General features: G+C 42.4%; 1 protein-coding gene across 3 annotated transcripts; it reads left to right on the top strand.

Annotated features, from left to right (window-relative positions):
- Nucleotides 1–318: 318 nt before the first annotated feature.
- LOC130102563 (gastrula zinc finger protein XlCGF7.1-like) lies at nt 319–4,564 on the top strand. 3 transcript variants are annotated; one of them, XM_056268519.1, is made up of 2 exons: nt 319–1,032; nt 3,503–4,564. In XM_056268519.1, exons 1-2 carry the CDS (start codon nt 975–977, stop codon nt 4,420–4,422), a joined length of 978 nt encoding a protein of 325 aa, XP_056124494.1. In that variant the 5' UTR covers nt 319–974; the 3' UTR covers nt 4,423–4,564. The 3 variants fall into 3 exon arrangements, with proteins under 3 accessions (XP_056124494.1, XP_056124493.1, XP_056124492.1); XM_056268518.1 differs by having other exon boundaries at nt 3,500–4,564; XM_056268517.1 differs by lacking the exon at nt 3,503–4,564 and adding an exon at nt 2,243–3,372.
- The last annotated feature ends 9,591 nt before the right edge of the window (nt 4,565–14,155 follow it).

Here is a 14,155-nt window from a genome sequence, read left to right as displayed (position 1 = left end):
GGCGAGTCAGCTGTTTGTGTTATGAGTCTAAGCTAGGCTAACTGTATGTTCACACCGCCGCCGGCGAGAGCGGCAAGATTCCTTGAAAATATTAAAAAACCTTGTCTGCTTTACACAATTTCGCTATACCTTGGAGTTAATCCTAGTCCATAGTTATGCAGCTAGCTCGCTAACAGACTTGATAGCTACTAGAAAGACCTGTAACTACAGGACTCTACGTTGAATATACCCGTTTGTTGCCCGCCAGGTATCCATGGTTGTCACGTGACTGCAAAGTATGAATAGAGCAGTTTTACAGGGTTTTGTCATCTATCTGACTGTTTCTAACAGCAAACACTCAGAATACAGTGAGATGATCTGCTGATGATCCTGAATGGCTTGTTGAATGAGTGTTGATAGTCTGAGGATCATCAATATTAACAGATCTGCTGAAAACACTCTTTATTTCATGACAATAGTTCCTGTTTTCACCTCATTTATTATGCTGATGTCTTCAGATCTCCTGTACATTGACACTTAAAGCTCATTTCATTGGTGTCAGCAGATTGAGGGGATTTGTTGGCTACTATTTGTACATTGTTTATTTCTGTTTATGCTTTCAACTGTTTTTCTTACTATTATATATATTTTGAAGAATTTACATTATTATATTTTGTTGTCCATGAGCAAAACACAAACAAACTTAGTTACTTATATATTTTAGATTTGGAAAGATAAGCTCCCCCCACAGCAGTCACATCATCAGTGAAGCTCCTCCCACTGCAATCACATCATCAGTGAAGCTCCTCCCACAGCAGTCACATAATCAGTGAAGCTCCTCCCACAGCAGTCACATCATCAGTGAAGCTCCTCCCACAGTAATTCTCCAATAAATGCTGTAAATTCACATCAGTTACAAGTGAAGATGAGCATCAGAGCATCAGGAAGAGCTGAAATCTGCCAAGACTGAGTTTATTAAAGAGGACAGTGAGAACATGAGTGATCCAGAACCCTGCAGAATGAAACACACTGAAGATCCTGAAGAACAAAGAGGTTGGTGTTCATTCTTCATTCATTCATGATGCTGAAGTACATTCATGTTAGAAACATTCAAGCACTTCATCACTTTTAGATAAATAGTTAAACTATGAAATGGCTGCAAAAGTTTCAGTTTTGTTAACAAATGGTCAGTAAAGGGAGGCTTGAGATATTGTCAAGGGGGTGGTGATGGCGCAGTGGATAAGACACATGCCTTTGGTGTGAGAGACCCGGGTTCGAATCCACTGTGAGACACCAATGTGTCCCTGAGCAAGACACTTAACCCCTAGTTGCTCCAGAGGCGTGCGACCTCTGAAATATAGCAATTGTAAGTCGCTTTGGATAAAAGCGTCAGCTAAATGAATAAATGAAAATGAATAAATGAACATCAGGTCAAACTAAATCTAAATATTTTAACTGTTTTATTTTACATTTATTTGATAAAAGTCTTCTCTGGGGGGTTTTCTAGACAATTTGGAGCCATCTTGTGACTTTGGAATGTGGTGTTCAGATCCGGAATGCTGAATCACATTTGAATGAATCCCATGAGAGATTAGAAAGATTAATTTGAGTTTGGTTCATCCTTAAAGTCTCTACATATGGTTTACAATTTGTAACAATTTTACAAGAATTTTGGCCTCAATTTTGTGCATATTTTTACAAACATATAACAATTAATAATAATTCCAAAATATACAATTTTACAATCTACTCTGCTTTACTGCAAACATTTGTGTTCTTTCTCGCAGTGAAATTCACTTGATCTTGTGTTTCTTGTGTCCCACTTTCACATGTGAAGTCAACGGAAGAAGTTCAGTGTAAACGGCCCTTAATTAAAACGTTTTAGTAGTTTTTAACATAATTAAATATTAATCTAAAAGTTGGTGTCAAAATATGGCAGTATTGTGTATTTTAATGTTAATATCATCTTAGATAATTGTGTCATTGATCAAATATATTTAATAGTTGTCACTACAGAAACATGGGATTTGCGCCTAAAATGTTTTTTTGTTTTTTTATAACTGGAAGATCAGAGTACCTCATTCATGGAAAGTTTCAGGGACGTATAATTAATTTATAAAGATACATACATTTTTGTAATATTTTATAGCAGTTGTCTGTTACATCAGGGATAACTTTAATATCCATTCCCTCCATATTTCTCTCTTTGAATTATTTTGATTATTTAGAAAATTTTAAAATGAGAGTTTTTCTTTCCTGCCAGACTCGATGGAAGTGAATGAGGAGAGAGAAGAACTGAGTGAAGTGGAGGAGGAGAGTGAAGAACTGAGTGAAGTGGAGGAGGAGAGAGAAGAACTGAGTGAAGTGGAGGAGGAGAGAGAAGAACTGAGTGAAGTGAAGGAGGAGAGAGAAGAACTGAGTGAAGTGGAGGAGGAGAGAGAAGAACTGAGTGAAGTGAAGGAGGAGAGTGAAGAACTGAGTGAAGTGGAGGAGGAGAGAGAAGAACTGAGTGAAGTGAAGGAGGAGAATGAAGAACTGAGTGAAGTGAAGGAGGAGAGTGAAGAACTGAGTGAAGTGAAGGAGGAGAGAGAAGAACTGAGTGAAGTGAAGGAGGAGAGAGAAGAACTGAGTGAAGTGAAGGAGGAGAGAGAAGAACTGAGTGAAGTGGAGGAGGAGAGAGAAGAACTGAGTGAAGTGGAGGAGGAGAAAGAAGAACTGAGAGAAGTGGAGGAGGAGAGAGAAGAACTGAGTGAAGTGAAGGAGGAGAGAGAAGAACTGAGTGAAGTGAAGGAGGAGAGAGAAGAACTGAGTGAAGTGAAGGAGGAGAGAGAAGAACTGAGTGAAGTGGAGGAGGAGAGAGAAGAACTGAGTGAAGTGAAGGAGGAGAGAGAAGAACTGAGTGAAGTGGAGGAGGAGAGAGAAGAACTGAGTGAAGTGAAGGAGGAGAGAGAAGAACTGAGTGAAGTGAAGGAGGAGAGAGAAGAACTGAGTGAAGTGAAGGAGGAGAGAGAAGAACTGAGTGAAGTGGAGGAGGAGAGAGAAGAACTGAGTGAAGTGAAGGAGGAGAGAGAAGAACTGAGTGAAGTGGAGGAGGAGAGTGAAGAACTGAGAGAAGTGACGGAGGAGAGAGAAGAACTGAGTGAAGTGGAGGAGGAGAGAGAAGAACTGAGTGAAGTGAAGGAGGAGAGAGAAGAACTGAGTGAAGTGAAGGAGGAGAGAGAATAACTGAGTGAAGTGCAGGAGGAGAGTGAAGAACTGAGAGAAGTGACGGAGGAGAGAGAAGAACTGAGTGAAGTGAAGGAGGAGAGAGAAGAACTGAGTGAAGTGAAGGAGGAGAGAGAAGAACTGAGTGAAGTGAAGGAGGAGAGAGAAGAACTGAGTGAAGTGGAGGAGGAGAGTGAAGAACTGAGAGAAGTGACGGAGGAGAGAGAAGAACTGAGTGAAGTGAAGGAGGAGAGAGAAGAACTGAGTGAAGTGGAGGAGGAGAGAGAAGAACTGAGTGAAGTGGAGGAGGAGAGAGAAGAACTGAGTGAAGTGAAGGAGGAGAGAGAAGAACTGAGTGAAGTGGAGGAGGAACATCATGTCCAACCTGGAGGAAAACATTTGAGTCGCTCAAAGACTAAAAAGACATTTTTAAAGAAAGGAAGAGCCAAGAAATCTTTCACCTGCACTCAGTGTGGAAAGAGTCTCAAAAACAAACATAATCTTGATGTTCACATGAGAGTTCACACAGGAGAGAAGCCGTTCTCATGTGATCAGTGTGGGAAGAGTTTCAGTCAATCATCATCCCTTAAGAAACACATGAGGATCCACACCGGAGAGAAGCCGTTCACATGTGATCAGTGTGGGAAAACATTTCTTACTGCATCAGACCTGAAGAGACACCTGACAGTTCATATGAAGGAGAAGCCACATTCATGTTCTGTGTGTGGAAAGAGTTTTTCAGTGCTGCCTAATTTACATAGACACGAGAAAATACATTCTGGTGTGAGAGAGTACATGTGCTTTGAGTGTGAGAAGACTTTTACTACAGCAAACAGTTTAAAACAACACCAGAGAATTCACACTGGAGAAAAACCTTACAAGTGTTCACACTGTGACAAGAGATTCAGTGAGTCATCACATCTGAAAACACATGAGATGATCCACACTGGAGAAAAACCTTACAAGTGTTCACACTGTGACAAGAGATTCAGTGTGTCAGCAAATCTGAAAAGACATGAGAGGATCCACACTGGAGAAAAACCTTACAAGTGTTTACACTGTGACAAGAGATTCAGTCAGTCATCAACTCTGAAAACACATGAGAGGATCCACACTGGAGAGAAGCCGCACATCTGTGATCAGTGTGGAAAGAGTTTCACTATTAAAAGTGGCCTGAAGCGACACATGAAGATCCATGCAGTGGAGAAACCACATCACCACAGTCTGAGATCACGGTAAGTAGTTCATCTTTATGTGCTGAGAAACAAAAGCTGTTTTTCTATCTTCGGAAAAGGTTCCAGTTGTGTTTCCACTTGAGCCTGGTACGGCACAGCACAATTACAAACCGTTCTCGGCCCTGAACTCTCAGCACACTTGGCTAACCCTGTGCAAAGTTCAATAATAACCACAACATGTTCCAAGAACATGGTTCCTGTTCTCACCATGCACCATTCATTTTCAACTGCGTTTTGTCCATAGAAATGTTTTTCTATGGAAGCAGCTTCAACTCGAGCTTAGATAAACCACCCAGTGGGACTAATAATGCTTGGATGATGAGTCTGGTAGCAAGATACCTAAATTATGCAGGTGGAGCTGGGGAGGAACGCCAGAGGGCAATTCCATGCAAAGGCCATCCTTACCATTAAAACACTTAATGTGTTTTAATGGCAATTTTAAGAAAATTACCTTGTTTATCTACCAGAAATGAGGTGAGCAATAATGCTTAAATTACATTTTTGAGTGCCTGACCTTTTGCCTGTCGACTACTCTTCCTAATAAAGTGCTGCATATGGACCTGACTGCTTCTGATGATTCAAAATAACAAAACACCCATGTGCATCACAAGACAGGACAAGCATGTGACATTACCCCCTCCCTACGGAGCGGCTACCAGACGCTCCATAAGACCAGGGCCCGACAGGAAGGAAACACCAGGGCGGAACGGGAGGAACAGACCAGGGCGGGACGGGAGGCACAGAACATTTAGTCTTGGGAGGCCAGGGTGAAACAGACAGTCCATCGGGCGGCCAGGGCGGTGAAGACCCTGAAGGCCAGGGTACTGGCTCCGGCTCTGGAACAGACACTGGAACAGACACTGGCACTGGCTCCGGCTCTGGAGCAGACACTGGCACTGGCTCCGGCTCTGGAGCAGACACTGGCACTGGCTCCGGTTCTGGAGCAGACACTGGCACTGGCTCCGGCTCTGGAGCAGACACTGGCTCCGGCTCTGGAACAGACACTGGCACCGGCTCAGGCACAGGCTCTGGCTCAGGAACAGCCACCAGAACAGCAACGGCCACTAGGACAGATACAAACACAGAAACAGACGCTAACTCCGATTCAGGAACAGACACTGGCTCCGGGTCTGGAACAGGCACTGGCTCTGGTTCTGGAAGAGGCACTGGCTCTGGTTCTGGAACAGGTACTGGCTCCGGCTCAGGAACAAACACTGGCTCTAGCTCTGGAACAGGCACTGGCTCTGGAACAGGTACTGGCTCCGGCTCCAGCTCTGGAACAAGCACTGGCTCAGGCTCTGGCTCTGGAACAAAAGATACTGGCTCCGGCTCTGGAACAGCAGGCTCTGGAACAGACACTGGCACAGACTCTGGAATAGCGAATACAGGCATGTCCAGGATCCGAGCCAAACGCTCCAAATAGTCGCTCAGTATACCCCCGGCTGTGAGAATGGGCATCTCCTGATCCGTCTCTGACTGGGCAGACGGGACGTGAACAGTCTCTGGCTGGGCAGACAGAACGTGAACAGTCTCTGGCTGGGCAGACGCGACATGAACAGTCTCTGACTGGGCAGACGGGACGTGAACGGTCTCTGGCTGGGCAGACGCGACGTGAACAGTCTCTGACTGGGCAGACGGGACGTGAACGGTCTCTAGCTGGGCAGACGTGACGTGAACAGTCTCTGGCTGGGCAGACGAAACGTGAACAGTCTCTGGCTGGGCAGACGGGACGTGAACAGTCTCTGGCTAGGCAGACGGGACGTGAACAGTCTCAGACTGGGCAGACGTGACGTGAAGTTTAGGCTTGGCAGGGCTGGACGAGACCAGCGGCGAAGGCCTTTTGCTGGGCGGAACCAGCGGCGAAGGCCTTGTCCTGGGCGGAACCAGCGGCGAAGGCCTTGTGCTGGGCGGAACCAGCGGCGAAGGCCTTGTGCTGGGCGGAACCCGCGGCGAAGGCCTTGTGCTGGGCGGAACCAGCGGCGAAGGGCCTTGTGCTGGGCGAACCAGCGGCGAAGGCCTTGTGCTGGGCGGAACCAGCGGCGAAGGCCTTGTTCTGGGCGGAACCAGCGGCGAAGGCCTTGTTCTGGGCGGAACCAGCGGCGAAGGCCTTGTGCTGGGCGGAACCAGCGGCGAAGGCCTTGTGCTGGGCGGAACCAGCGGCGAAGGCCTTTTGCTGGGCGGAACCAGCGGCGAAGGCCTTGTGCTGGGCGGAACCAGCGGCGAAGGCCTGGCGAAGGCCTTGTGCTGGGCGGAACCAGCGGCGAAGGCCTTGTGCTGGGCGGAACCAGCGGCGAAGGCCTTTTGCTGGGCGGAACCAGCGGCGAAGGCCTTGTGCTGGGCGGAACCAGCGGCGAAGGCCTTGTTCTGGGCGGAACCAGCGGCGAAGGCCTTGTGCTGGGCGGAACCAGCGGCGAAGGCCTTGTGCTGGGCGAACCAGCGGCGAAGGCCTTGTGCTGGGCGAACCAGCGGCGAAGGCCTTGTGCTGGGCGGAACCAGCGGCGAAGGCCTTGTGCTGGGCGGAACCAGCGGCGAAGGCCTTGTGCTGGGCGGAACCCGCGGCGAAGGCCTTGAGCTGGGCGGAACCCGCAGCGAAGGCCTTGAGCTGGGCGGAAACCGCGGCGAGGCCTTGAGCTGGGCGGAACCCGCAGCGAAGGCCTTGAGCTGGGCGGAACCCGCAGCGAAGGCCTTGAGCTGGGCGGAAACCGCGGCGAGGCCTTCGTGTTGGACGAGACCCACGGTGATGGTTTTGTGCTGGATGGAACCACGTGCACAGGAACCTGATTGAAAGGTGACTGGACGGCAGACCGATGTTGATGTCCACGATGATCCTGTCCCCCTCCATGGCCTCCAGGGGTCCCTGAGAATTTCACCAAGTGGGTTCCGCTGAAAGATTGCGACCCAGCTGGAGTTGCGGACGAGCTGCCAGTAGCAGTTCGGTGGTCTCCTCCTCTCCACTGACCGCCGACTGCCATGTGCTCCTCAGTCCTTTGAGCGGCTATTGCAAAATATTCGAACAGAGATCTTGGAGGTACTCTGTCTCTTCCCAAAGGAACCCTCTCACTCTGCTGCTTCCACATTCTTTCGGTTGGTTCGTTCTGTCACGATATGAGAAATCAGGAAGCGTGGATGCAATTGCAGGTGAAGGTGAATTTAATGAAACAACAAAACAAACACAAGCTACAAATCAAAACTCCCTCAAGGTGGAAAAACGGAAATAACACAGACCATGAACATAAACTCTAGGAACCGGGTACTTGGACAAACGAACCAACACTGAACTGCAAACACAACAGAGACTAAATAGGGAAAAAACACAGAAGGCTAATGAACAGGACAGGTGGGACAAATGAACCAATAATCAGATAACAAGGGGGAGGGACCAGACAATGATAAGAGCACATGGCCCAAAATAACAAAACACTAGTGATGGGCAGATCGAGGCTTCGTGAAGCAATGAAACAGTTGAACCAAATGGTCCATATTGTTTCGAGGCTTCAAATCAATCCGACACCCGTCTCCACGGTGACACCTAGTGGTCACTTGCAGGTGTTGATCTGAAACAACCTTGACGAGCCATAAAAAATTGTTGTTTTTTTATTATCGTACTTTTCTAATATGTGAATCTTGCAACCTATAGGCTTCTCACTGTGCATAATGTTATTTTGGTCCTGCAAAATGAATATTAATAAAATAAAATCAAGCCACAATGTCTCACTTTTTTTTACATATTTTTATTCAAAAATATTAATTTCTCTGCTGTGGAAGGACTTAGCCTACTTCTTTTTTTTACAGACACTCTCACAAGGGACACTTGTTGCTGGCATGCAAAGATATTTTTTAGCTAATACATACAAATGAGGAAAGATTACTGCTCTCTCTTTCCAGTAAGTTAGTGGATCATAAGTTCTGGGCAAATACACATCGTTGATGTATTTATTGTGTGTGTTTCTCGTCTTCAGCCGCCTGAGTCCTCAGACGCGTCTCCTGACGAGGGCTTGATCTCTCTGGCCGTCTCAGCTCATTACTTCTCCGGCTCAGACCGGCGCTCCGAGCAGCTGGAGGCGTTCCTGAAGAGAAATTACCGGCCTGGGTGTTCCCGTCCTCATGGATCAGCACCTACCACGTGTACAGATACTGAGGGCCACACACACACACACACACACCACTCACTGCGGACCCATGAATGACGAGTGTCGAGGTTTACTTAGACTTCCACATACCTGCAGTTCTCCAACTCTCTACCACAGGGAAAAGTGTGTATGTCTGCTCAGACCCTGGCGTGAAGCTGATAACTTTTACATGTCAAAGAAAGCCATTTTATTTTAGCGTACGCACACTTTAATATCAAATCTGTGCACAAACGTTTTATAAATGAGGCCCTTGGTGTTTTATGTGCAACTTTATTTTCAGATTTAGTTCTGATCATTCTGGTAAATGCACATTCAGCTGGATCCAAACCTGGAAACCCAAGGGCTTTTTTATTTATTCGTTTTTAAGTGTTGGAGGATTGCTCATGTTTGCATGTTTTTTATTTGTATTATTAATGCAGCAGTAAAAATGGTGAACTGGATGTGTACCTGACCTGTATTAACCATCATAACTCTTTTGTTATAATTATTATTACTACATTAAATCCAAACTCCAGAATCTTTTAATTATTTCATGTTGGATGAAGTTGGATGGTTTTACTTGAGTATCAGTAACTGGATGGCTCCTGGTGTTTGCATGGTTATCATGGTAAAGATTTAGTGCAACAGGATTGAACTGGTTTTGTAGGTTCGAGAGCCGTTTTACAGATAATTGTTGATCTGGTTCTGATAAGGAACATTTGAATGATATTTTGGCTCACAATTTACAATAAGGCCTCATCTGTTAGTTAATGCATTAGCTAACATGAACTATACAGTACTTACATATTGTTGCCCTATTGTTCGTTTTATTTATTCTATTGCTCTGCTCAGTTGTAAGTGGCTTCTCATAAAAGTTTCTGCTAAATGATTAAATGTAAATGAGTGATTGAATCATTCATTCAACCAGTTCGTTCAAAAGTTGATTCATTCAGTAATGAAACACTTTTTGTTAAAAAAAAAACCTGTCAATGACTGTCAGCTACCCCAGATAGCAACATTGTCTCGGCCCACATCTGGCACATGTGTTATGATGATCTGGCCCACATGCAGCGTTGAATGACGGCACTTGGGCGGACCACTCCTGTTTGCCAGATCTGGGCCATAGCAATGCCACATGTCAGCCAAGAGCAAAGAAGTGAATCAGAACTGGACCTTATCTGCAGGACTAGGTGAGTGAACTTATATTTGTATTGTATCGATGTATGTGTCGTTTTCTATAAATATTATGTCTATAAATGACCCCCCCCAAAAAAAGCCATTTTAAAGCAGTTAAAGATCAGATTGCTAAAATTGTGTGTGCCTCCTCTATTTTAAAACCCACCAGCCGCCACTGAACATACATACAGTATAAATTATTTTTTTATTTTCCTATCTGTTACCCATTTATTCCCCAAACTTTACATATTGTTCCCTTATACATGTACTGTAAAAATATGTATTTTTAAAGATAAAATGCAGTTTAATTTTACAATAATTTCACACTTTGTTAAGAAGTGTGAAACTACATAAAATGCATACATTAGGATAATATCTTTCAAGCCAACATACTTGATCACATTTTCTCTTGCTAACAAACACTTACAACCACCAGAGAAAAACTAACATCAAATAGTCAAGGCCAAAAAGCCCAACTAAATCAAACACTGATCACCATAATGGTGACCAAACAAACTATTACTTTCAAACAAACTTCGACATCTAAACCTCTTTTAAGAGCTTCAGTCATGTGTCTGCTGGGAAACTTCCCGCTAAAACTTTATAAGAATGTTAGGGTGTAATAATGTTCTATCAATGTTATCACTAATCATGTGTTAAATGCTTTTAGAGAGTGTTATCCTACCTTTTAGGAGAACATTCTGGTAACAAAATTAAAATTAGTTACAGAAAGCATTACAAGAACATAACATAATGCTCTCAAAACACTGATAGAACAACAACATTTCTAGCTGGGAGCTCATATTGTGGCCATCGTATGAGCAAACAGTGAGAGCGCTGTGAGTTAAGCCCTATTTATACTTCTGCATCGAACTCACGCCATAGCTACGTCGTAGGCTCTGAACACCCTGATGTGCACCTCTCCAGAAAAATGTAACACTGCGTCAATTCTACACAGACGCAAGCGCTGTGATTGGTCTGCTAGAACCGCTCCCTCTGCATGTGTAATTGAAGAATAAATCAGCCTTTACGCTTTTTGCTCACTGTGACTTACATTGCTTATGTTGTGATCACATGGTGAGATCCCTGTGAGATCAATGTGTTGACTGGGAGTATTTCAATGTTAATTTGCAATGTAAGCATGTTACTGTAGTTTATGGCCAGCGTGTCTTTTTACGTTACTTCAGTTGATGGTCTTTGACTGTTGTTTCCAATAATACGTTTGGCACCCTGTGCTGCCATCATTTCACTGTTTTTTTTCATTCCACTGTTGCTAAAATATATGAGAAAACCATTATGTACAGTCAACACTATTCATACTTCCAAATAACCGTTTTTGTGGCCAATAAACAATTCTAAATACGAGACACATGTTCAATCAATGATTACAATGGGGTTTTTTTCTTGCAAGAAAAGGCACACAGTCAGTGACCAATTCGTCCGAATTTGACGAGTGATTAAAAGATGGCTAATTCGTAACAATTCGTACGACCTCACTCGTACGAATTAGTACGATTTTTGCTAAAACGTACATATTTGACGAGTTGCCCAATTCGTATGAATTCGTACGGATGACCTACCCCTGACCCCGCCCCTAAACCTACCCATCACGTGGGTTTAGACAAATCGTACAAATTCGTACGAATGAGGTCGTACGAATTGTTACGAATTAGCCATCTTTTAATCACTCGTCAAATTCGGACGAATTGGTCGTGAGATAGCGTTGGAGAGTCTCTCTCTCTCTTTATATCTCTGATACTCATAACATAGATAACATAGGGCCATATCCCAGGCTCATAAGCAATTGAACCTTTATCTACCTTATTAGGAAAATACAGTCGTCTGAATAAAACAATGAATAAAAACAATGTCCATGACACAGTTAATCATCTTTAAAGACTCTTGTGTTAACAGGTTTCTGGGCCCGAAGGTGTGTGAGCCATCTAAATATTTCTGACGCTTTGAAAGAATTTGAAGAATGAAATAGGAATTTGGAAGTGGATGACAGTCACACAAACAGACTGCTTTATACAATAACAGCGGTTTCTAGTATGTCACATTATACCGGGGTGAACTAGACCTTGTAGTCTAATATATAATCTGATCTTCATAAATGCACACTGAAAAAGAATAAAATAAGAAACAGATTGTCTGATTTACTCACATTATTTGTCATCTACACAGTTGAGTTTCTCTTCAAAGCTTGATTTATTTCCATTTTAATTGCTGTAAATCTAAAATGTACAGTATAGCTACTAGATTAAATTATATAGGGTGAATAAACTAATTAAGTCTGTTAAACATCACTGCATGTTTTTTTTGTTTGTTTGCTGTTGACATTATTTAAATTGTAGTTACCATTGTGCTTTGCATTGGACGTAATGGGGAGAGTATATAAAATGTTGAAATTGAGTATTCTTTTACAGGTATGTGATTTTGGGTAAGATGAGACTTGAGTGCATTTCATGTTCAATTATGTTTGGATTTAGAACCATTTCAATTTCACTTAGTTAGCACTGTGGGAAGAGTGGAGCTTTTATAGACTCAAATATCCTCATAGTTTTTATATTGATATAACAACATGGTATAATTTCCTCCAGTCATAATGTGACTAACTGGAAACTGCTGTTTCTGTAGAAGGTCGTCTGGTTTTACCTGTCGTGTGTAAAAAAAATGTAAAGGTCATAATGTAGTCATTTTCAGTGTCACTTATGGCTCTGTATACCTCCAGGCCTGAAATCCTGTTTACAGAAGAAGCTTTAAAGGTGATTGACACTTCTTCTATACTATCATGTTTCACCCACATCTGCTACAGCCGCCTATGAAAAGCTCTGAAAAAATATAGGTCAGAGATGGGGTAGGGGCAGAGAACTCTATATAAATGCGGTGGTACTTTCTTTACAATGCTTTAAAAAACTGACAGTCAAGGAAACATCAGTCAGATCACAGACCAGAACAGAAGAATGAAGTCTAACACAGCTTTGAGTGTTGCCAGTATCATACTTCTCTACATAGCAGGTAAGATCTTACAAAAAAGTCTATAACATGACAAAAATTTGATGTAAATTGAATAATGTTTGTTTTAATTGTTTAATAACTGATAAGCCATTTAATTCCTGAGAAACTCACTTGCCAGTTTATGTTTCTAATGATTGTAAAAACCTTTGGATCTGAAGACTTATGGTTGAATGCTTGAAATTGGTTGTGTAAATTAACACAAATTCTGCATTTGTATGAATTTCTTTAAAAATGCATAATTTATGTATTTTAATAGATGGGTCTAATTCACGTAAATAGATGCAGTTGTTATGCAGTTGGAGTAATTTGTTTCATATTTTGTTCTCTACATAAATTCCATACTATTATGTTATTTATAGATTTGATTAATTTGATATTATTCTAAAATGTGGAAAATAATAAAGAATGAATAGTGTCCAAACTTTTATGAAGCACAATTATTTGACATATACTGTAAATATACTGTAACAATAAGTATACCGTAATATTTGTAATATGCTGTAAAATACTCCTCACACATTGTTTGAAAATGCACACAAAGACAGGCACACCGTTATTTTATATTCAGTAACTTAAATAAATACAAATTATTTAAGTTGTTTAAATTTAGCTACATTTTGGGCTTTGGGTCATGTTCCATCTATCAATTCATCTAAACGTTCTCCAAATCGCTTTTACCCAGTAATAATTTATGGCCATTTTAAAATCTCAGAAATAACCCTATAGAAACTCAAAAGTATCTAATTCACATCTGCACTGCTTCTGAAACTCAACTAATTTAGGTTAGTTTCTTAAATGATTTCATAGTGTGAAAAGGATTTGTTCTATATGTGCACTGGTTCAGGTGGGTGCGTGTTCGCACTGGTGTGTCGGTCAGGACACCTGAGGCAGGATTCAGTTTCCAGAATTGAATGAAATTATACAGAAATGACAGCACAGTCAGACCACAGGGCATGTATTGCTCACAAGTCTCATATAGTGGACATTTATATAGGGGAGAGCGGGGCACAACGTAACGCTTTTTGACTTTTTGACTTTCTCAGTTTGTGTAAATCTACTTAGGGTTTAGAGTATTTATTTTTTCCCACATTAATTTCCCACATGTCTAGTACAATTATGTGGTTTTGTTATATTAATACAGTGTATACTTTTTTCTCGATTTACCCCGAAAGAATGGAAGTTAAATGTGACAACATGCCCCATAGGTGGGGTGCATTGTAACATGTTAGGGGGACATTGTAACATGACCATATGACAGCTTAAAATGCTATCTGATCTAATCAAAAAAATATACAAGTCAAACCTAAATATTTTCTTAATAAAATACGATTATTAACTTTTTTATATAAAATAATGGCATTTTTTAATAATTAAAAATAAACACATTTGAGTTTGACAACAAACACACCGGAAAACACAGCTATACAGCATAGT

Source organism: Rhinichthys klamathensis, unplaced genomic scaffold (assembly GCF_029890125.1).
Source record: "Rhinichthys klamathensis goyatoka isolate OS25496 unplaced genomic scaffold, OSU_Roscu_1.1 h1tg000274l_1, whole genome shotgun sequence".
NCBI lineage: Eukaryota > Metazoa > Chordata > Actinopteri > Cypriniformes > Leuciscidae > Rhinichthys > Rhinichthys klamathensis.
This window is presented reverse-complemented; position numbering and strand designations above follow the sequence as displayed.